Source organism: Corvus hawaiiensis, chromosome 3, assembly GCF_020740725.1.
Source record: "Corvus hawaiiensis isolate bCorHaw1 chromosome 3, bCorHaw1.pri.cur, whole genome shotgun sequence".
Classification (NCBI taxonomy): domain Eukaryota; kingdom Metazoa; phylum Chordata; class Aves; order Passeriformes; family Corvidae; genus Corvus; species Corvus hawaiiensis.
Window position 1 is genome coordinate 95730525 of NC_063215.1, and position 24683 is coordinate 95755207.

The following is a 24683-nucleotide window of genomic DNA, read 5'->3' on the forward strand; positions in this document are numbered from 1 at the left end:
TTACAAAGCTCTTTCTTGAAAGTGAAAATATAGCCCTATTTCCCCTGCAATGTTTGACTTTCTTAAATAGCAAAGGAATACTGCTATTTAGATGCAGGAACAGCAAGAAGAACATTTGCTTGTTCAAATCTTCCCTTTCTGAAAACATGGCTTGTTTATTTATTTACTTATAATTTGTGAAAACACACTTGATAACTGGTTTTGTAAAAAAAATAATAAAAGGAACAAACCAGAGTTATGAACTCAAATTACTACAACAGTACAAAAAGGCTAATATTCAGAGGTTAAAAACATGCTGTGTTGTTAACTGGTAAATCAGGATGGAATTCAGCTCTTCCAAAAATGGCAAGGTCACATACTGTCTGATCACATTCATACTACAAGCAGTTTTATTTCACTCAAAATCTTTTTCTTTTTAGTTGGTGTTGATCTAAGATGTTAGAAATGATTGCAGTCTACAGAAACAAGGAGGGGGGAAAAAAAAAATCAGTTGTTAAACATGTCTGACTCTTGGAGATAATTCAAATGGAAAAAAATCCAGGTCATTGGCCTTTTTAAATAGACCTCCGGCAATATTTACTCCTCCATAAATAGCACAGTCACATGAAATAAAACTGTGTTCAGTAAAGCCTGCAAAACAAAAGAACAATTTACAGACTGAAAGGCAAACTGCGGCTCATGTGTTCGCCGGGTAGGATTAAGTGAGCTTGCTGCACGGTCTGTGCTTAGTGATTGTGGTGTCAGATCCGCTGCAAGGAGAGCAAGTCGGGTCACCGACGGTGCTCCATCCTTCAGCAAAAGCCGGGAAACGCCGGGATCCTGCTCCAGACGGTGACTTGTGAGGGAAAGCTTTTGCTGTAATGTCACGTTTCACTGGGGCAGAAACGAGCTCCACTGCCTTTCCCCTCGTGACTCAGAGCACATCTACATAAGGAAAAATCACGGGCATTACTGCGCTGCTTTAATTCAACCACCACGGCTCTGGTGCTGTAGGAAGGGCAGCATTTCCCCGAGGTAGACAAGTCCTAACATGGAGACACAGGCTTCTGAAATACCAGGGAGACCATTTAGTGCATCTGCTTGCAAAAATAGATATTTTTGGATGTTACAGACAAAAGGACAAATGACTAAATTACTGTAAACATTATTTCCATTTCTCTAAAGCTCGTGTCAATCTCTTCTGTGTGCTTGCCCACACTTAGGACTCTATTACAAGTCTTACTTCTAAAATTTTTTCCTCAAAGGTCCAGCTCTGGAAATCATGTTATTACATAAAAGCCACAGCTGTCTCTTTTAAGTCTCTTGTAGCTCTAAAAACACTTCAAAATGTGAAACAACTGCACACAAAACCTTTGTAGCCCATACAACAAATCAGTAGTATCCACAAGGGCATGTGACTTCATTTCATTCATTAACTGGGGAGTGGAAGAAATGATTTTAATTAAATCAAAATTTAGGACTCTTCCTTACTAGTATCACTCATTCTGGTTTTGCAAAATGAGGTTAAACAATGCTGCTGAATAGGTATTTTTGGGATCTGAGCCTGGTTTGAGGGTAAATTTGCAGGCAGTGGGTGCCAGCCCAGTCACCAGTGGGCCGTGGAGAACTGGCTGCTCGGCTGACTTGGCTCTTTGTTTCCAGTTGCTAAATCACAGCAGAGACACATGGAAATAGAAAAAATTTTTCTGCTATTACTTTCCAAGGAGAATAGAACTAAAGGGAATAGAATTACAGTCCTAGATGCAGACCTAATTCCTGACAGAAAGTATTTTACACCATCAAAGTGCTTGGAAACCTTGGTACAGCAAAGCCTTTCCAGCTTGGATTTAGGGAGAGATTTTTGCCTATCCTCTTCATTTTTCTTCACTACAGCCTATATATATCTGATTTGCAACTCTTGGCCACGTTTTGTACTTTTCTGGCTGCCACATTCATTAAGTTTCCAAGAGCAGCTGATTCTTAGCACGCAGTAATTCTTGTTAGCCTGCTATGAAGCTGACAGAATAAACCTTGCTGTTTGTTTAATTCCCTTCACTGAGCATTAGGAATTATTTCTGAAAGAACTCGGGTTTCCAGGTGTTCTTTTTCACATGCAAACATTTCATACCAGAAGGAGTTCCCTCTTATTTCCTTAATTCTGTGTTGAACAATCTTTACAGAAGACTGTAAAGCTGAAGGTAGTGCTCATGGGCATTTACAGAGGTCTGATTTGCCACAGACAAAAACATTTAGAAAGTGGTAGTGGAAAGGCTACAGTGGTTTTTGTTGTTGGCAGTGGCAGTTGGTTGGTGGGGATTGGTGTCATTTTTGCATTTCAGTGAATACAGATAGCTTTTGTTACATTTAAAAATATTATGAATCCACTCCTCTTGCTGAAGATCTTTACCCATTTTATATATGTAAAATACAAATCTTCAGCACAGAGAACAGATTAATAAATAAACATATGCTCATGTTCTGTAGACTCTTGCAAAGGAAATGTCATTATGGCAAAGATGCTAACTGAGTGTGAAAGCTTCGTTGTAAACCTATATCCCTAAGGGATGCTTTGCATCTTACTGAGCCAGAAAGATTGCTGTTGAATTCTCAGACAGCACTGTTTACACCCAAAATGACAGTTCAAGACACAGGCAGAATTAAGGAGTTAAATTGGGATACATTTTCATTGGACTATCAGTTACAATAATCAGTGTATTTGTGCCTGTGCATACAAAATTCTTAAAATACATTTTTTATTTGCAACACAATCACACTGGGTTGTCTGACAGAAGATTCAATTTAAAGGTTTTTAAAATAACAAGAATCAGAGCTAGTTTTAACAATCCACTGCCTGCACTAACCCATACACATAATTTTGCCTGGAAAGACTGTAATGAGGTATTCACAGGTATGCTGAAGGAAATCAAACTCAGGACCCTTACAAAAACAATCTTGCCAACTAATCTCTGAATTCCTATCCCTGAATTTCAAGTTCTGCTCTGGGAGGAAGGTGACAGATGGCCCTGAGATAACTAATGCTGTATTATTCAAGGATTTATCAAGCAGAAGGCTCGGGAACACTTATGCTAGACAGCAACTACCCAACACGGACTACAGAACATGTAAACATACAATTTAACCTGAACTAGGTGAATATCTCACTTGCTTTTACTGGGGCATTAGTCCAAGAAGTATTTTAAGCTAGGATTGAGCACCTCTCCTTTGCAGGCAGGCTGAGTGAGTTGGAGTTGTTCATCCTGGAAGAGAGAGGATTCCAGAGAGAAATTAGAGCACTTCCTGTATCTAAAGGCAGTCTACAAAAGAGCTGGAGAGGGACTGACTAGAAGGGCATGTAGTGACAGGACAAGGGACAATGGCTTTAGACTGAAAAAGGGTAGGTTTAGAACACATATTATTAAGAAGTTCATCACCATGAGGGTGGTCAGGCACTGGAACAGCTTGCCCAGAGAAGCTGTGGATGCCTCATCCCTGGGAGAGTTTAAGGCCGGGTTGGATGGGGCTCTGAGCAACCTGGTCTAGCAGAAGGTGTTCCTGCCCATGGCAAGGGGTTTGGGATGAGATGGTCTTTAAGGTCCCTTCCAACCCAGGACATTCTATGATTCTATGAAATACCCTGAAAAACTCCTGGGGTTGTGCGGTAGTAAACATAAGCACAGTTGCAGTCAACGGGGCTTTTCATTTTCATTTTCATTTTGAGAGGGAAATAAAATTTTCTCCACAAACCTTCTTGGCTGAGAGTTCACTCACTTCGGGCATCCTCTTTACTAAAATATTCCTCCCACTGTCTCTGAGAAGAGCTAGATTTCTGGCAGCTTGGCCTCCAAGCATCTGTATAGAAGAATGGGAAAGCAGAGCTGTAGTTAACTCCTCATCTGCTGGCAGCGAGGCAGCTCCCAGCAGCAAAAACCCAGCAGCAACCTGGTACTTGAAGCACCACGCTTGCAAGCCAACTTGGCCAGGATTCTGCAAGTTAATGATGCTTCATGTTCACCTTTCCAAGAGTTTCTCTTCTGGGTAAAAAGATGCTAAGAAAGTGCAGAAAATAATCCTCCGTGACTAAATGAAAAGAACTGTAAATGTGACTTTCAGTAAAATCTGCTCCAGAATGTTGCTTCTGTGTTCTGAATAACGATCATGAATGATAATGAGACTTCCTCCAAGTTAGAGACATGCGAGAGGTTTTGCAGAATCAAGGCTTCAGGGCATATTGAGGGCCCTAATTTAGGGAATAACTTGGCATAAAATTACTATTCAAAACATTCTCTGTGGACACCGTGGACTTTGATGAATTTAATCTGGAGCCAGCAGCTTGTAACCTGGCAGGGTCCCTGTGTGCCTTTAAATACACTCTGAAAACCAGGGGCTTCAGAAGCTGACTCAGAGCAGCTCCGACAGCTGTGTAGGAAGCAGTATGTGCAGAAAGCAGGGAAGGGCAATCTCCAGCCTTCTCAAACACAGTTATTTCAGACTGCCACTCACAGCTCTCACTTTCATTTTTTATCTCCAAATACCCCAGTCCTGCAGGCCTGTATGTTCCAATGGTTTCATGCATCCATGGAATTCCACTAACTGCAAGCACAACTTAATGCAAACATTACCATTTCAGTTTGGGAAACAGTAGCTGGTCTCCAGAGCTGCTGCTCATTCTTCTCTGAAACAGAAGAGTTCTATTAAAAAGGCAAAAGAAAACTCAGTGGCTAAAGACACTTCTCACTTATTTGAGAGAAGTTTCATTTTGTGTGGCTGACTCAGAGTTCACCAATGTTTCTTTTACAAATGATACATGAAGATGCAGTCTGAAAATATCTTCCAGTGCAGTCAATATGAAAATCCCATCTCTGCAAGACTACACCTATTATTTATGGAGGTCTTTGTGTCATGGATTTCTACTGCCAACAGATTTTTACAGCACAGTTTCAAACAGCATTTCTAAGCCTAAGCAACCTTGGAGGAAATATTTTAAACCTCGGAAAAACATTTTTACATTACCTAGAACTTGCAGCAGGCTTTCTTAACAAACTCAGAAATATTGATGAAGCTCTAAGGTAGACTCTTTTACACTGGGAACTGGCACCAAGGCTTGAGTTGCCAATAAACAGTACACAGGACATGCTGGGCAGTGTCAGTTTCTAAAAATGGCCACAGAAGAAAATGACAGCTGTTGGGGGGCAGGCAGGAACAGAGGAACACAGAGGATACAGGGGCTTGGCCCCAGTGATCTCTCAGTAGGAGCTGTGGGCCTTGAAGTGAAATGTGAATTAACCAGGTAAGGAATGCAAGGATTTCCTTTACTAGAAACAATACAGGAGCTGGCAGTTTAAAGGACAAGCGCCTGAAGACTGCTATGCTGTCTGTAAAATGGATTTTCTAATATATTTTTTAAAAATTAAATGAAAAAGTCTACACACCTACAAGAAAGAAAAAAGTATATTACACTGGTACCCTATAATTTCTAGATATGTTGTATCCAGAACTGAATCTAAAGTGTACAGAAAAGGAATCTCTGAGCTCAGCTCAGCAGATAGGAGTTATAGAATATTCTGAGTTGGAAAAGACCCACAAGGATCACTCTTAAGTGAATGGCCCATACTCCCTCTCTCTACTAAAGATCATTTCACCAAAAGCAAAAAGGATGGGAAGTGCACAAGTTAGAGACTGTGTTGACAGAGGAAAGGAAAAAAAAAAGAGACAGAAGGAAACAGAGAGTTTCTACTGAACAGGCTTCCACAGTCTTAGCCTTTCATGTTCACGTAAAGCTATAATCATTTGGCTTTTGATTTATGGTTTATAGACACAAAGATCAAAGTCAAACTCATGAAGGCATTTTACAAACATTTACAGTGATGTTACTGTATTTATGCCCTACCGCAGCTACTGAAACTTGAGTGTGTGCTTGAAATACTACACTTACTGCTGAATTGGTATCTAAAACTATATAGTAAAAAGAAATGTGCTGATGTGCATAAAACGTAGCTCTACGTGAATGGCTACAAGGTAAGGCATCCCACGTTTCTGCAGCTCAAAACGGGGGAGGGGGGAATTGTACATGGAAACGGGACAGCCCAAGTGAGATTTAATGCAGCCCCGAAGCGCACGCACGGTCACGGCTTTTGCGTGCTGCGGCAGTCCCAGCTCTCCTTTCTCACGGCCAGGCTTCAGCCCGACCCGCAGAACCCGCACAAAGCAGCAGGACCGGTTTCTCCCTACACACCCATCCTTGGAAGCGCAGCACGTGCTCGGCTCAGGCAAGGCTCTGCCTCCAGCCCGCGACACGGCAGCCGGCGGCTCGCTGCGAGCAAGGAAACACCGCGGCAGCGCTGATCGTCGAACACCCGAGTCCACGCGGAGACGGAGGGAGGACATAAAGTGCTAAGGCGTCGGGAGGGTGGGCAAAAAAAAAAAGGAGCACTCGGGAGATGGCACGGAGATGCGCTTGGGAGCGCATCCGCGCGCTGCCGCGACTCCCGGCGCGCTCGGCTCCCGGTCAAACACCGTTTTGGCAGTGTCCCTGTGAGAAGCATCCCCGGGCAGGCTCCGCAGGGCGCGGAACGCCGCGGCGCGGGACCCGCCGGGCCCGCTGCGCCGCTTCCCTCTCCGCCGCGGGATTGGCCGGCGCGCGCCCCGCCCGCCATCCCGCCGCTTCCCCTTCCCTCCGCCGGGAAACCCCGCCCACCCCGCCTTCCCCGCTCCCGGTTGGAGGAGCCGGCTGTCAATCATCGAGTCCCCGGCGCGCGGCCCAACTCCCGCGTCCCTCTCCGGCCGCCGCGGGCCGAGCGGGGGGTGTTCCGCGGTCCTCTCCTTCCATTGGCTGCTCTGAGCCGTCAATCTCACGGCACCGCCAACCGCGGCCGCTGCTGCCGCCCCCGTCCCGCCCCTTCCCCCCACCCTCCGCTCAACTCCGCTCGCTCCGCCAAGTTGCGCGGCCGCTGCCCGGTGGCTCTGGGGTTCTGGTGGCGGTACTCGCGGCGGCCCCCGGCGGAGCGTGACGGGGCGAGATGACGGCGGAGGCGCGGGGAGCACCCGGCGGCGGCTGAAGGCGGAGAAGGGGCGTGTGGAAGCGAGCAGCTGAAGCCCGGGGGCGAGTCCGGCCGATGACAGCGGGCTCGGCTGAAGGGGACGCGGAGCGAGCGAGGCGGGAGCGGGCTAGCGGCGCCGCCGAGCCCGTCCCGCGGCGGGTCGCGCCGCGCCTGCCCTGAGGAGAGCGGGACCCCGGGAGGGAAAGTTTGGAGCTCGTCCGCCCCCGCCCCGCCGGGCAAAGTTGTCTTTGGGTTTGTTTGTTTGGTTTCCCTTTCCTCCTCCTCCTCCCCCCTTCCGCTCCCCCGCCGGCTCCGCGCGGGGAGGAAACGGCGAGGGAAGCAGGAACTGAGGAGCGACCCGGGAGCCTCCCCAGCGCCCGGCAGAGCTCGCTCCACTCCTCTCCTCGTCGGTGTGGTGTGTGAGAACAGCCAGGACTTCGTTTTTGGTGGTGTTTTTTTGTTGGTTTGGTTTTTTTTTAAGCCACTTTCTTTTTTGCCCGCCCGCTTCTCCCTCCGGTACAATATATGCTCGTGGAGAGCCGCCCCGCCGCCCAGCCATGTCGGCGGCCATCTCTGCCGCGGAGAAGGTGGATGGCTTCACACGGAAATCGGTGCGCAAGGCGCAGAGGCAGAAGCGCTCGCAGGGCTCCTCGCAGTTCCGCAGCCAGGGCAGCCCCGTGGAGCTCTCGCCGCTGCCCCAGCTCAAAGGTACGAGCCTGCCCTCCCGCCCTCCCCTCCGGCTGCAGGTGCCGCTGCCGACACCGCCTGCCCTGGCTTGGCCCCTGCCCCGCACCCTTTGCCCTTTAGCCGTGTCCTCCCCTGCCCCCGGTGCTTTCCAGGTAGGGACCCCGCGGCAGGAATTCCTCCTCTGCTCACACAAACCAGCGCCGCACGGGTTTGCTCTCCCGCGCTGTCCCGGGCGCTGACCCCGCTAACTCGCCGCTCCCCTTTTCTGCCTGGTTCGCGTGTTTTTTCAGGTCTTATTGAGGAAAATGTAGACGATAAGTTGTGTTCAGGAGAGCAAGGAATTGAGCGCTAAAACCTGGGAGCGAGCGGTGGCTCCTCCCACGGGGAATTTTGCGAAGAGGAGCTCTGCCCGTGGCACAACATCTTGAGTTACCGGAGAGAGTTTGCGTTCGGCTGCTCGGTGCTTTCGCACCGCTCTTGGACACTGTTTGAACAACATTTTGCTGCTCTTCAGGAGTTGCTTCGGAGGCTTTCTCCTACACAGTGCTGTGTGGAAACACTCTCAAGTGAATGAAAACTCTGGATGCTGGCATTGCTGCAACTGAAAATAGACCGTGCAGGTTTTATCCACTGTGCTGCAGCTAAAATCTGAGAAGGCTCAGTTGATTAGGTTACAAAAATGAAGCGAAGTTCATTGCAACCTTCTGCATCTTTGAACATCAGAATAAATTTCTGTGTATTTCAAAAATTACAAAAAGTACTTGTGGGACAGAGAATACAAAACTTGTTATTAAAGCATTTGTCAGGGACCTGAAAAATAAGGGAGGGCGATTACTCTAACTTGACCTAGCATGTTAATTTTGCTTCCACTGGCTTTAAAGTCTTAAGGCTTTTGAAGCTGCATCATATGATGAGGGGAAAAAAAAATCTGATTTGCAGCAAATATCCAAAATCTGAATGAGATATAGCAAACTTAAAAGTACTCCTAGATATTAAGTATTTTTTTTCAGTTTGATTTTTATGGCATTTACAGTTGTGTCTATAGTATTTCAAGACAATCCCTTTTTTCCTGTTCTTTGAGTGGCAGATGTAAGTGAATCATAAATCTGGCTCTTAGCAGAAGTGTTATTGACTAGAAATAAGCTTAGGCAGGGGAGCAACATGGGGGAGGGTTGTTTGTTTGGTTTTGGCATGTTTGCTGCAGTGGTTTTGGGTGTTAGTTTTAACAACAGCAGGGGTGTTCTTGCTGCTTGTTTTGGGCTTTCCTTTCTCTCTGAAATTGTGTCCTGTCTTGGTGTGCTAGTTTGATTTGAGGGATTTATAAGCTGGATAATTTGCTTGAAATCAAGATCCAGTTTCTGCTGTTCCCATGCTGTTTAGACAATACATTTTCCTTAGAGATGAATTTTAGAAAACCACAGTTGAGACCTTGTAAAGGCCCTTGGTAAATATTGCACATAGGTGGCAGACTTCAGAAAGTTTGAGTCCTGGTCCAGCAAACAGTTAAACATACATGTGTTATGCAGGGAGTAATTCCAGCTTAAATCAGCAAAATGTCCAAGTTTACATTCTTTGCTGAGCTGGGACTTTAATATTAAATTTTTAACTGTGCATTATTAAGTCTTGTTGTTTTGTGAGTGTGATTTTACAGCTTTTTACTTACAGCACAGAGAAATTTTGCATGGCATCAGCAGCTCAGATATTTGGAAATTTGAAGCCATAAACCAGCAGAGGAATTTCTTCAGTTATGCAGGGTTTTATAGTAGTTTGGATTGCCTTATTGCCTTAAATTCTAAAAGGAAAATCCCATCAGTCTTTATGCTTATGATTCAGATGTAAAGTCTTGCCTTGGAGACCTGCTTCAGAACAGAAATTGTGAGCAAAATACACTTTTATGAGCTGTAGTATCCCAAGTAGCTAGTTTGCAGAAAGTCAAGCAGCACTCCTTTGCTTGTTTTTCTCCCTTAGGTTTGTGATGCTTGATTTGTGCTGAACATAACCATGGACATGGGATGGTTTCTTTTTATCTGTTGATGCTCCCTCTCTCCCTTTTCCTCTTAAACCTTCCTTGCCCCTGAAACCAAAAAAGGTTCTAGAAAGAGTTTGCTCTCTCTATAAATGGATCGTTTTATAAAACTATTTGTTCTAATCACATATGTCTTGGGAAGATGAAGCTTTGCTTTATTCTTCAAAGTTGATATGGAATTCAGTGATAGTTTTGATGCTGCCAGTGTAGTATCATCTACAGAATTATGAGCCAGAATTCCCAGGGAGGGGCTGGAAAAGGAAAGTACGGTCATTATACTGATGCCTACGGGTGCTCAGCATACACTTATGTAATTAGAATACGTTTTTTCTTTTACAGACCTCTTCAAATAAATGGTTAAACCTGGTATTTCAAACCTGTATTGGGAGAAAAGCGGATATTGTTAGATGAAAAAGCAGTTTGGTATTATGCTGCTGTAAAATATTTCATCTTGTTTATAGGTACTGTCTCATTTCATCACTTTTAAGAGAAAATATTCTAAAATAAACAGTATTCTAAAACTCCCCAATAGGTTTGTCAGACTGGCCTGCATTTGCATCTATTTTACTGGAGGGAGAGATGTTCCAGAAGAAAAACAGAAATTACCTATCACTTTAGAAAGTACCTTCTTGGGTAGAGGGTTTTGTGGTATTTTTCCTTTTCTCTAGGGGCTGTTCTGTTTGCCACTGAGATGGCCAGCTCAGATGGTGAGACACACTTTCAGAGTTGTATTGTTTCAAAGCCTCTAGACAGATAATCTTAAAAGTATGTATTTCTGCAGTTCGTTGTACTGCTGCTCTGAATTACCAAAATTCTGTAGTTTGGCTGTGTCTTTCTTCTCCAAGCAGTGATACATCGCATCTCTTACTAATGGGGAACAGTCCTGAGTAGTACCCCAGTAACAGGAACTCTTCCCTTCAGAGGTGTTGTTGCGGGAGAGAGATTGAGAGGAGGGATGGTAAGATTGTGTGTTGTGATTAATATTCACCTTATTTTTGTGTGTGATGATATCTATCCTGTTTAGATGAAAGCTCAGCAAAACCTGACTGATGGCAGGATACTCAAAATAAATTAGTACTTTGTTGTTGTGTTAATTTAGGAGATTTCCTAAAGCACTTGTTATTCAGGACAGTGTCCATTTTACTGTATTATTTAAAAACTGAATAAGGAATACTGAAGACATGATTATATTTAAAAGAAAAAAAAAATAGCTTCATCTCCCCCAATCTTCTTTTTATTTTGTTACCTAAAGTTTGCATTATATAAGTCTTTTGAAGAATCTTCAGCCAAAGTAATGTGCTGGAACACAGCAGAATTTTGTCATTTCATGGACAATTCTGAGAGTGTTGCTTTTAAAAAAATCTGGCAAAGGGAATGTTATTTTTGTTGTCTTAATAAGTGATGATTTTGTCCCAATAGGAAATTGTTTTAAGAGACTGCAATAGAACATGGCATTTACCCTCATTTTTGAAAAAGAGCTACAACTTGACCTTGGAACCTGATCTGACTCTCTCCAGTAGATGCATGCATGCTTGTCTCTGTCATTTTTGGTTGAAGAAGCATGTAGAAATACAGGTGAAAGGTGGTGAATAGAAAACACAACTTGTTGCTTTTATTTGGTATAGTTAATATGGCCTGTCAGGTTGTAAAGCAAATAATTTTTTTTTTTTTTCTGTGTACCAAACATGTCAGCTGCAGCTGGAAAGAATAAACATTTCCTGATGCCTCTCACCCACACAGCAGAAGAATTGGAAAGTGGTCCAGAAATCTCTTAGCCGTGGACTAGCAATAGTTACAGGGATCTCTGTGGGGCTGAGAGTTACAGAGGTGGAGTGTGCTGGAATAAGACGTTTTTAAGAAGACCTCCCAGTGTGTAGTGTCAGCATTCAAATACACGGTGTAAAATAGGTGTTAAGTCTGGTCTTTTCTTTACTTAAACCCTTGAGAGAGAGCTTGGGTTTGGCTGAAAACCAGTTGCTGCGTTCAAGCTAAGCTTTTGTGGCAATGTTACAGGGAGACCTAGTAACCTTGGATAGGTAAAATTTTAATGTTACTAAATCCGAGGATCAGTTCAAGCCTCAAACTTTGAGTCACGTAGTGAGTACTTCAGAGTGACATAAATAAGTGGAATTAAAAACAGCTGAGAGGAATTTTCTTGTCATATTAAGTTGCCTTCGCTCCCCAAGGGAAAATGTGCTTCAGAGTTTTAGAATGGTTTACTTTTACTACAGCCTTAATAAATATTTGTAAGTGAAAGGACAGTTTTCTCTCTCAGATTTGCACTTGTTTTTTTATATCCCTCATGATCCATTGTTATTTCCTCTTCTGTAGTCCCCCATCCTCCACCTTTTGTATTCAACATCCCTTGCAACTTGTGATCATCTTGGATGAGTTTTTCCTTAAAAGTGAGAATCTTTACTTCAGATGAAGAATAAGGATGTTCTGTGAGGAATTTATGTTTAACTCTTACTATAATCTCAGCAGGGTGCACTGTGAAGTAGTCAAAACTTCCTTTTTAGTGAAGTTACAACCTTGAGAAATAAACAACCTATAATAGATGAAAAAGCTGTAGTAGTTGCATGAAAAATGAGCTGTTTGAATTTTTTTCTATATTAAGGAACTGTTCCTAGTTTTTGGAGTGGAACGTTTTGGTCTTTAATTCTTAACAAATTGACCTTTTTTATCCGTAGACTTGAATTTTTGGTCTTAGAATATACTTCCATCAAGAGCAGCTCCTAAATATAGAGCCTATTGACAGTCTTCACATGAACTTTTCTATTTAAATCTTTCATATCTTCTATGTGCCAGCTTAGTATCAGATTTCTTTTTCCATATTCATTGCTTTCTGGTTTAGTCAGATAGTAGTTTTGCGGGTGCTGAATTTAATGTTAGTTACTGTAGGAAATACTAAGGGAATTAGTTACTGCTGCAAGCTATCTGATCAAAAGATGATTACTTCAGTCTATAGATTTGGGTTTTTTTAACATCTGTCTATCCTGAAATCATTCAGTGCTTTTGAAAAGGTGTCATACCAACAGTTCTGGACAGATTGATATTCTTTTTAAGCACAAAGGGGATATGTTTTGTGTTCTGATGAAAAAAAGACACTTCCATTGAGAAGGCCATAAAATTTAGCTTCTATACCCTTGTTGTCCTGATTCCTGTTTTAATCTAGCAGGTTAAAATTACGGCTTTTAGCAGCATGTGGATTTGGAGGGTTGGAGCTGCAGCCCAATTAGATGAATAGGTAGTAAATAACACCTGTTTTAGAAGACTCTCTTGGCAAAATGCTCTACTAGAAACTGGATGGTGACAGCTTCTTTTTCATGTCTGAATCATTGATTCTATGATAGAATTACTGGATTAGTTTCTCTCAAGTTTTGCTGAGTTTGTGGCCAGTGAATAATGTTGTCTACAAGATGCTTATTTCATAGTATATTTCTGACTTGAAAGCAGAGTTCATCATAGTTGAGGTTGCCTTCAGTTTTCCTTCACAAGACCTTATTCTCAGCTTCTTACAACATTGCTGAACTGTTTGGACTGAAGTTTTCCATGCCAAGTATGGACAATTTTATTTGCAACTGTTCTTCAGGCTGATTTTCTTAGTTTCAGCAAAACCCATTCAGACTACTTTGAAGACTAGAAGAAAAATAAATTGTATAGTGTCAATATTAAAAAAACCCAACAAACTGTGTTGAGGTTTAATGCTTGCAGTACTTTGGAGCTTAGCACGTGGTTCTTAATGCAAATATGCAAATGAATCTCATTTGGTCCAAATTCTTTTTGGTCCCATTGCAGCTGTTGTAGCTCAGCAGCAAGACTGATGGGTTGGTATTTACTAAGCTGTTATGTACAGATCCTTCAGGATCTGCTGTGCTGCTCCCATCTGCCATGCTCTGAGGTGTTCTGTGTAGCTTTCTTTGGGCTTCTTGTCTGTGGTACTTCTAGGGCAGAAGACAAGTGTAGGGAAAACCTGTTATTTTCTACAGGTAAGAGCCCAGGAGTACATTACAGGTGGAGGGATGGTATGGAACTGGTGAGATGATGGAAAAGCTTAAGTGGGGAGAGAAGGCAGAAGCCACGTCCTCTCCAGTGGCTGCAGGGAGCTTGGTGTTTGGAGTCTCATCACTCCTGTTGGCTGTGAAACTTTCTGGAAATGTTTCTTGCCATATTCTCTTCTAATTTCTTTGTAACTTTTCATTGCAGCTGTGGATTTTGAACTTCCCATGATCTTCCTGAAACTTCACAGGCTTAGCGTTTTTGTTCTGTACATCAGGAATTGATTGCTGATGAGTTAGTTCATCATATAAGGTTTTTTTCTTGAGAATTTAAAATGGAGGAGAGCATAACTGTACATTTGGGGGTGGGAAGTGAAGCTGGGAAAGACTGGTGAGATGTAAGTGCAGGATTCTGGGTAAAATACTAGGCCTCAGTATTTTAAGGGTTTGGAGGCTATGGGAAGAAACAGCAGTCTGATCAGAATTCAGCAGACCTGTATCCTGCTAAAATAGTAGCATGTATTGCTGCAATGGGTATGGTGAAAAGAAAAGGCTATAGATTAAAAAAATAAAAATTGTGCTATTGCATTGCTTTTTACTGTTGGGAAAAGATTTCTGTCTCATTCTCATCTTAAGTTGCTTTTCTTTGCCCTTACCAAGGTTTCTGAGAGAGGTTTCTCCTGACCTTACCAAGCAAAGCTTTGGTGAAATTGATGGGTTTTGTCAGCTTTCTTGATATGATAGGATTCAGAAGAGAAATACAAATTTTGCTTTGGAGTTGGGAGGTCAAGGTGAGAGTAACAGCAAAAATTATATTTGTGCATGTATATTCAAGAACTACACTGCAAAAGGAAGATGTCCTATCTCTAGTAAATAATTTTTTAAAACTCTTGAGAATTTAAAAGATGGTAAAGTTACTCCCTACCATAAGAGAAAAGCTTTCCACATGTTATGCAAGTTTCAAATTACTGATTAGAAGTTTGTATCTGAGACCATTGCATGCTTGGAGAGTTGGCAGGCTGTGGGTAACAGACAATGAAAGCGACACAGTAGATTTTCTCAGAGCTGAAAGAGGAGGTGGGTTGAGCAAGTTTAGAGAAGGACAGTATAGCATGGGGCAGGAAGGCTGAGCTGAAGAAGAGCAGGAATAAAAAGTCACAGCAACATGTCTAAATATGAAGGGGGAAACAGCTTCATTTCTGCTACAGTTGTATTAAAGGATTAGCAGAGTTCATCACTGCATAAACAAGTGAGCTTTTAGAAGTGATTTAATAGGTTTATTTCTGTAGATGCTTGGTACTTCAAAATACAAAAGCACAGATTTTATTTTATTAATATCATCCCAAGTAAAATTATATGGGAGAGTATGGGGGGGGGAAGTGCTTTTAAAAAAAGAGTTCTAATTTAGTGTAACTTTTGAAAAGTGTACCATATTTTCCATTAAAAATTCTGTGCTTGACATATGACATGTGTAAGCTTGAAGTCTTGTTAAGCAGCAAAAATTTTGGTTCCACATGTATGTAAAAGCAACAAATGGTGAGAACTGAGCTTAGGTGTTGAAGTATGTATGGGAAATAAACTTATGTATTTCAGCCTAGTTGGATTCTCTAGGCAAACAGTTGTTATTGTTTGGAGAAGAAAAATTAAGATGTGATTATCAGAACCCTCTTGAGTGACATGGGCTTGGTCCCACAGTCAAGTCAGGAAGGACAAGGTTTGGTAATACATATTTCTTCATTTTCCCTTAAGAGTAGGAAGCAGGATCAAAATAAACCAAATACATCAAAGTGATGTAAGTTGAGTTTAAAAATAGCCAAGAGATTTTGCCAAATGGGAGAGTACTTAAAGTGCAGGATCCCTCATTACTGAACACTTTATGTTTACAGTTTTTGGTAGAGAGTGTGTAACTGTTAGAGGATGCTTAAAATTGATGAAAAAAATGATCTCAAACTTTTATTTATGAGGCTAAATGTCTACTTCAGTTAAATTAAGCAAAGAAATCCCACAATGTTTGGTATTTGTCTGCTCAGGATGAGCTGTTCTCATTCGGGTGGTGAGAGTTGGGTCGCTGAATTCAACATGACCAGGTTTTCACCTCTGTTCCCCATCTAATTTAAACATTGCACACATTGTTACTGCAACACAATTATAAAGTATCTCCTTAAATTATTTATCCCTGAAGACTTGGAAAAGCGAGAAACACTGGTGGAGCCAATTTGTGAAGTACTTATTTATCCAAGGAGCTAATCCAGTACTTGTAACTTCCACAGAGATTTACACAGGAATTCAAGGGAAGAGGTGGGTTTTCCTTGTCTTTTGAGAAGTTAGATTGACTGCTTCCTCTGGCACACATTTCCTATTAAATGACTCTTCTATGCATCTCCTTCACCTTTAAAAGCTAAGTGCTAAATTAACTGCAAAATGAGTTTCTGTACTTCTGTTAAATAGTGTTTAACAGCTACACTTGGTTTCAATAAAGGGTATTTTTATATTTCACTTAGCACTAATATTGCCATGTGAAAATTACATGAGTGTTTCTTCAGTTTCTGGGAAAATAAATAAACGTGATTTGTTGACTTGCATGTTCTAGTGTGATGTCAAACTGGACCAACTTCATCATTTTACTCAAAATTAATTTTATACTTGGATATGGTGAGGAAATGATGGGGAAGAATACAAGTTAATAGATATTTAATCTGTTAATAATGCCACACCAGATCCACTTATGGCATACTTCATAATTACCACTCAGTCATTATAAACTACCTTAATGTCAGTCAGACAGGAGTTTTGCAGTTGACTTAATCTAAAGGGAACTTAAGTTGTAAATACAGTTGCTGTCCTTCCAGACTTACAAGGTGCAAATCAATTTGATTTGGTCAAACATCAAGCAAAGTGTTTAGGTTGCTATTACTTGAAAATGTCCTGGATAATGGGTATTAAGCTGAAATTTTTACTGAGCATGTGTGGCGCACAACTTTGTCACCAGCTTTTCAGCTGTCTGTGGGCCCTGGTAAAATTTGTGGACAGCACTACAGCTGTTGGGGGATAAAATAGGGAGCAGAGCTGCTCAGATTATTCTTTTAATTCTTAGGAGGGTAGGAGCGAAATGCTTTCTTGAGTCTGCCTTGTCACACCGTCAAGGGCTTTATTGCATCTTCAAAATTACATGGGAAAATCCAAAATTTTGTAGAACCATTATGCTTTGATAAACAGTATTTCTCTAAGGGCAAGTGCTTCCGTTTGTGGAAAAATCTAAATGTTTTCCTGTTTTGGGAACATGGAGCACCATACCAATTATCCCTTCTGATCTTTTTGATTTGACACTCTCAGAAGCTTGGTCTGTAGTGTCCTTCCATTTCTGTAGTCTCTTGGGTTTTGCTGGTGGTTAGTTTTCCTGGCACAAGAGTGAATTACCTGGAGTAACAAATTGCTGTGTGCAGCCTCTCTGGGTGCTTTCACCTTGTGGTTCATGCAGTGTAACCTGACTTAGACTTTAAAGGGAAGACCCATTTACATATGCAGGGCTTTACCTGGACCTTTATTTGCCCTCTTGTTAGGAGGACTTCTTGAAAGCATCTCTGTCTTACCATAACAAAAACCTTCGTTGCATTTCAATATCAAAAAAGCTGTTTGGGAGTTGTCTTTTCTGTTTGGGAAAGCAGTTTTAATTCTTGGACCATTGTATCACTTTCTATAATTTTAAGTTAAAGGTGCTCTCTATCCCATATTCTCATCTTTTGAGAAACAATTTCCCATTCAAGTAATTAATTACTCTCTCCTTTTCCCAGTTGAATGACCTGAACTGTGCATGTGAATTCTGCGATAGGATTTATCACCCTTAAATTTAGAAGTATCTTCCTTAAAGAGGCAGATTAGTGTTTTAAATTAATTTTTAGAGGCTCTGAGTGTATTCAAAAAAGGCTTAACTCTGCCATATGATCAGTCACTAAAACTGCTTTATGGGTTTCAAATGAAGACAGCAAATACAAGTAGCAGTGTGTGTCAGAACCATAAATGAACACATTGGAGAGCATAATAGTTGATTTCTGGGTGGGAGAAAGCTTGTTTCAAGTACAAGATCAGTGGGGGGGTTATTGTTTTTTGAAAATATAGCACTTCAGCTGTGTAAGAAGTGAAACTTCTTTGCCTTTTGCAATAAATACACTATCACTCTGAACAAAACTTCATATGGTTAGCCATGTGCAAATTCTTCAGCTTCTCAGTACTTTCAAAAACAACATTGATTCAACTGTGTCAGTCCATTGAACAATTTTTTCCCCTGCTTTTCCTTGTTGCATGGAACTGAATTTCAGCTAGATTCTGAACTGCTGGTGTGCTCTTGAGGTAACCTTTGTATTGTTAAACTTGTACGTTTTGTTAAGGGTGACTTTAAGGTGGTTTTTGTTCCTATTCCAATGATTGGTATGCTTGGTGAGTTTTTATTTGAAGAATCAATGGTGGTTTAAGTCTCCTTTTTTTAGAAAGTGTGGTAGAAGTAAGGTGAATTGTGGCAGGCCAAGTTACTGGAGTCTAACTTTTTAAGGACCAAAGAGGATAATTCGTATTAGTTTTTGCATCTAACTGCTTGTTGTCTTCTGTAATTAAACAGTAGGAAATAGGGCTACTAATACGAAAGCATTTCAGTGGGGTACTTTCTTACTCTCTGCAGTATCTTGGTTGACTCAAATCTTAATTAAAATCAAGGGATTTAACATGGTAGTAGCTAGAGACTCTTAACTATATGATGTTATAAGAAAGCCTGGAAGACAGTAGAAACAATCTAGATAAGACACTTGCAGTTTATTGTCATTGCAAGAAGCCATGTCACAGAAATTGTGACAGATGTTGTTAGATCAGCGTGGGCTTTTCAGATTTTCTGGACTGATTTGTTGAGGTCAACTGCTGGCCACGTGGAGCAGCAGATGAGACTCTCTGAACAAACAGTGTCTTACTGGGTGGGAGACAGCTTTCCAGGAGTACTTTTTACTAAATGACTTAAAAATTATCTGTAGCCTAGACTTGTAACTAACTCTCTAAACCACAGTGCTGTATGTGAATAAAAGGAATAGTTGATTGTTGTTCTCATCTACTTTTACTTCTAATATGTGATTTCCTTCTTTTTTTCCTTCCCTGGCATGTATCACAGAATTAATCTTAAATTCAGAATATTCCAATGAGCAAAATTTCTGATTTTTTAACTATTTCAAAAGAGAATGGAGACTTATCATGTGGAGGGTGCCGCAGTGTGCAAGTCTTGCCTGATGACCATCTGTGGAATAGTTTACTTAAAAATGGAAGTACAGGAGAAGCTCAGCTTGTTACCTTGATTGTTCCTTTGCAGTCCTGATTTCTGAAATGAAGTTAAATGTTAGTATGAGCACATGGGTCCTAGACAGGATTGACCAACTTGGCAATTCTTGGCAAGTACGTTTTTTGTTTGTATTGTGTGGTTTTTTTGTTTTGTTTTTTGTTTATCTCCTATAGGTAGTATGAATTTCCTTTCAACAATGATTGAAAATGCCCTTTTTCTTGATTGTCTTCCAAACCTCCTTTTCTAGTGAACAAACTTACTTTTGAATAAGGAGCTGCTTAACTTTTAGGATACATAATTCTATCCTGACTCCTTTATCTGTCCTGGAAAGTCAGAGTTCTGTTTACTGACAACATGCAGAAAAATTCACTCAGCCCCTTCCAGAGTCCTAGCAACAGCTGTAGATTTTGGGGTAACAGGTACTTTGAAAATATATTCTTTGGATTCTGATTGGAGGGGGCAGAGGGGAAACCTACAACTCTGGTCTACTAAAAATAGTACTTATTCCTTAGGATGACAAAGCTTTTTTTATGTGGAAAACCTGAAGCTGTTGATGAAGACTTCCCTGGATGCCTACGGTGCTGCACAGAGCTCATCTGAGTAGCCCCATCAGTTTCACCTGGGCTGTTGAGCTACCAACAGCTGGAATTTTGGGAACTTCTCTTATGGATATATGGAGTTGCTGGGGAATGTTGTACACTACCAGTGTAGCCAAGTATACAGTATACATTTTTTTCTTTAAAAAGGAGCTTAAAGTGATTTAAAACAAAACAAAACCCCCCAAAACAACCAAACCCCACAACAAACAAAAAAAATCCAAAATGTGTTATTCTCTAAAGTGTCTAACTTAACTGAAAAATTTTACCTGCACATTATCTCATGCCTCAATAGTTGGATGATACGGTTCCAGAGGAGATGGTAAACTAACTTAGCAGCTCACTGCAGAGAGCTTCTGCTCCCATCGCTAATCCTGTGCCTGAGCTGATGCACATCAGGCCCCTCCAGAAGCCATTTAACCTCACTAATATGACTGTGTTATTGAGTTAAAGCAGTTTAGGAAGAGCCTGACAAGTTCCAGAGCCGGTGCTGATGGATGGATGTGACTGGAACAGAGAAGGGGAAGGGAGGAGTAAATGGGAAAGGGGGTAGCAGGGAGGGAGACCTCTCTCCTCAATCTCTTGGTCAGCCACCGACTTTGCTGCCTGTCAGGCTTGCAGATGGAGACTTCTGAGAACATGGAAACACTCTGTGCCCTGTTGTAACATCAACTTCACCAAAACTGCGTCTCTTAACAATGCTTTAGCATGCCTGTGACATCAGCACTGACACTCATGCTAGGAGAGATCACAACAATCATGTACATGAGGGCTCTTCAGAACAAACGCAAATATTAAATTTAGGTGAAATAGGCCTCCCTGTGCTTGGTTTATGTAAGTGGGGCAGAGTTTATCACACTGCCTCTTTTTCAGACTAATGGTGTCTCTGAAAGGAGCGGGCTGTACAACAACATTGAGTCTTTTAAGTTAAAAGCCCCAAAACCAGAGCTTTGGTGTCTCATAGTCCACGTGATCCTCTCTCCATGTCAGTGTTAAGGCTTTGTTCTGCTCGAGCAGATTCCTCCACCACTGGGTACAGCTGAATATAGTGCAGTAAAGATAACCAGACAGCAGAGACTAAATCCTAAACTTTGCACTGTGGAATGCAGCATAATTATGACATGATCCTTTTCATGTATTCAGTTTGTCAGGAAATTGTGTAGAAGTGTAGGGTTGTCACCAGGTTCTAAGGAGATGTGTGGTACTTTATTCCATAATACCATTGTCCTCTAAGTGCTTGAAAATGCTGTGTATGAACTGCTTTAAGTGTCTGTCAGACAAAAACTCCTCGGTTGTTTCCCTGGCCTCTGCATCTTCCTGGGGTAGCTCTTTCAGGAAAAAGTAGAAATATTTAATTAGAGAGACTTAAAAAAAATGGAAAATGTTTGCAAATGTTTGCGAGGGTTTATTTTGTGCTGGCAGGGAAACTATGAATTTTGAACTTGTCATTTGTGTATTTGAGAGAGTTTTTGTGGATTTAGAGTCTGGTTTCTGTTGATGAATCAAGGATTATGTTAGGTTCTCTGGCTTTGTACTGAAAGTCTTAAGTAAACAATTGTGTTGAGAAAGGAGAATTATCTTTCTTTTCCTTCCAGGAGGAAGGCTGTAAACATAAGAGAGAAATATATTGCAGGAAGACATTGTTGTAGCGTGTTTGTGTCTCCAGTTATGAACCAGTGAAGTAGCTCTTATGAATTCTTTCCCTTTCCATATTTTGCTTGGGCCTTCCCCAGAAAGATTAGTCTCTTAACTCAATATTCTATGATCAGATTTGTACTGATGCCCTTACAAATCTGAAAGCATTCAATGTAGAGACAGATCTGTACAATCATACAGTTTCAGTGTTTTAAAACTTCTGCTCAGGAAGAACTTCCAAGTCATATTGCTTGCTACTTTTTGTCCTTCAATGTTGTGGCTACTGTCGGTGATGAGGGGGGTTTGTAAACAGTAGAAGTAGTCTGTGGAGAATTTAAGTATTATGAAGTGCAACAATCAAATTAAGTATTTTAATCAGGTACAAGATCTCTACTATCTATCATGGAAATGACCAGAGGCAAGTCATGATTAAAGTGGATCACAATTTGCAATAATTCTTTTGGTGCTGGATGTTAAGCTTTTGTCTTCAGGATTTCCCATCATCATACTTGATTCAGGGTTGTTTCATTGAGGCACCCACTGTCTACTTTGAACCTAATTTATCTTCTATGGTCTTTATGGTATTTAGGGTATTTGAAGAGTAACAATTATCTTGCACTTCACATGTACGATGTAAATCTTCATAGAATATTAGATTGAAGCTAGTTCAAAAATCATGCCATGGGTTGTTCAACTACTAAAGCTAAAAGCTCCAGTGTTTATGCAGTTATGGTGGCACACTTTATTTTATTCTTAGAACTAGAATGAACTATTGTGGTATTATTTTGTTGTTGTCTAACTTTTACTGTGTTGGGATAGTTAAAGGCAAGGCTTTGAAAAGTTAAGGACCCCGTCTGCCAAACAAATTTTCCTCAATCACTTGGTGGTTCCCATGGTACCTTTCATAACATTCCTGGGGCAAATGTGCAATGTGTCAAGCAGGGATTGAGCACATGAACACAGGTTGTGCTGGTATAACAGAACTGGCTTTCTTGTTGCCTTATTTTTTGCCATGGTTGCACATAATTTTCATCTCTTGAAGATGACTAGAGTAGTAAGTTAATAAAATAACTGTGTTTCCCCTTGTAACTATGAAAAAAGGACATATGCTTAGAAGAAGGTACTTCCTTTGGTTTTACTTTACAAGTTTTAATAGTAACAAAACAGATTAATGGGCAGGTTTTTCATTTGAGGAAACGTGACAAATTGAGAGAGCTCAGGTTGCTAATGAAGTGGACTGGTGATGCATGGTAGGGGAGAGATTCCCTGTTACTCTGGTGTGTAACTGAAAGTGGTTAATGCAGGAATTTATTTGGTATCCTAGGGAAGGTAATAAGTGATTTAATTATTTTGTATGAATTCTAGTTACTGGCTTTTAATCTTAAGTCAGTTTGAACCATGGTTAGAAGTATTCAGGTTTTTGAAACTTCTAGGTAAATTTTGCTTAGTGATACTTCATTTAAAATTTTTTTTTCTTAATTTTTGTAATTTTTTATCATTTAACTATATTGTACTCACTGTGCCACACTTGTGGACCTTTGTAACTTGGAGTATAGTTGAGTTTGTAGTGAGGGAAAATAAGAGTAGGCTCGATTCCTGTGTTAGTCTGGCTCTCAGCTTGGGGCTAGTGACAAAAAAACCTGCCCTCCCTGTGTCCGATCCTTAAATTAGGCTTTTTGGATTTTATCCTCAGCATGTCACTGTTACTGCTTTGTTGCTATGATACAATACTTACTCATGCAATCCGCTGTAGAATATTAGAAGATCTGAGCTGAAATGTTATGTAACTTACAAATGTTTTTACAGCTGATGTTCATTATTTTGCAGAGTGTAACAATTCATGTCTTTGTAGTTATCTGAGCAAAATAAGCATCTTGCAAGGATTTTATTCAAAAGAAAAATGGTTAAAACTGCAGAATTGACATTCAAAACTGTGAATCGTTCTTCATGAGGGAGTAGTAATTGCTGGCTTGTTCAAAAGCTCCCTGAAGTTGTTATGCTCAGCTAATAGGATCAGAACTGTCAGGTGGGGAAAGGGAACACAATACAGTATTCTGGTGCCTGAATTTCCAGGGCAGAGTGAGCAGTATGGATGACAGTGGAGGCATGTCAGTTCATTTCAGTAATTACTTTTTGCTTATGGAAACAAAACAATTCTACCAGATAACTACTGAATATTAAACCTACTGTTGACTGTTGTTGTTCCAGCCACAAAATGAAAGGTGTTTGGTATGAAACTTGAGAAACAGGCATTCTGTTCACAGAGTGAACTGTTGAAGGTGTAGACTTAATGAAGTTTGTTTCATTAGAATGATCATAAAACATTAAAGAGAAGTGTGAGGTTTTTCGTGATTTGTTCAGGTTTTAAAGTGAGACTTAAGATTTTTCAGTACTCAATTGCCTTTTTCTTGTCTGGATAATTTTTTTGGTGATGAAACAGCAGTGCTCATAGCAATACTGCAGTGAATGAATGATGCTAAGGGATGTAGTCAGGCTGTAGACGAGTCATGAAAATTCTACAGGGGAGAGCATTCTTCATTTGGAGATAAAATTGGGAATACAATTTTTTCACCAGTGTGAGTGAAATCCCAACTGGCTGATAGATGAGGTGATGCTGTACTGCTGCAGTGGCTTTGAACCCCTACAAACAGTTAAGAACAAAAGGCACATTAAAGCAATTTTTCAGTTAATGCCATGCCTGTTTTTGTTGGGATCATGCAACTTTGGAACAGTTACAATATATTAAGGATTTATTAAATTTTCGAGGTGTAGTGCTTGATAATCCATCTCTTTTAGAGTCAATGTGAAATGCTAATGGAGGAATTTTGCTTATCAGATTACAGAGGTACTGAATGCTAAAATGAAAATGCTAAGTCACAGCCAAACACATTGTCTTAATAGGCCAAAACATCTGGAAAACCCTTATATGACTGGGATTGTAATAAATTATTTAGACCAAAGCATTAAAACTCAGGATTAATCCTTTCGAAATATTGGAATTCTTTCTTCAGAGAAACATTGATCACATGATGTCAAAAGTATGTGAAGCATTTTGCATTGGGGTAAAAAGACAAGGTTCCTTCAAAGCAGATTTTACAGCTTTTAAGCAGGTTACATAATAAAGGATTAGGGAACAGAATGAGACAAATCGGATGAATGAAAGGTTAGTACGATGCACTGCTTCTGGATATGACTTTTGGTGAGGGAGAGATGGGACTCATTAATGTCTGTATTTCAAATAAAGTTAATTCAGGAACTCATTGTTGGTAAATATATTTACTGCCGTGTCTTTGTCCATTATTTCTTTCATGTACCAAAAGTTGGGAATGGTGGGTGTTCCATTCCAACAGATATTTTCAGTTTTGACAAAATTGCTTATTAATTTGCTATTAGTTTGCTGACTATGAAGCA

The 24683-nt window shown here is 40.8% G+C and overlaps 1 protein-coding gene and 1 long non-coding RNA gene across 2 annotated transcripts in view; one reads left to right on the forward strand and one right to left on the reverse strand.

The window, feature by feature from the left end:
- Nucleotides 1-237: 237 nt before the first annotated feature.
- Nucleotides 238-4279, reverse strand: LOC125323543. The gene is made up of 3 exons (XR_007202553.1): nucleotides 3724-4279; nucleotides 3142-3236; nucleotides 238-924 (listed from the first exon to the last, which is right to left on the reverse strand). It is a non-coding gene; the product is annotated as an uncharacterized LOC125323543 (long non-coding RNA).
- A 2602-nt stretch (nucleotides 4280-6881) lies between these two features.
- The window catches only part of PPP2R5A (protein phosphatase 2 regulatory subunit B'alpha), a 42771-nt gene continuing 24969 nt past the window's right edge, over nucleotides 6882-24683 (forward strand). Inside the window, exon 1 of the mRNA XM_048299809.1 lies at nucleotides 6882-7724. Coding sequence (XP_048155766.1) covers nucleotides 7574-7724 — 151 coding nt within the window. The 5' untranslated portion in view covers nucleotides 6882-7573. The remainder of the gene's footprint in view (nucleotides 7725-24683) is intronic.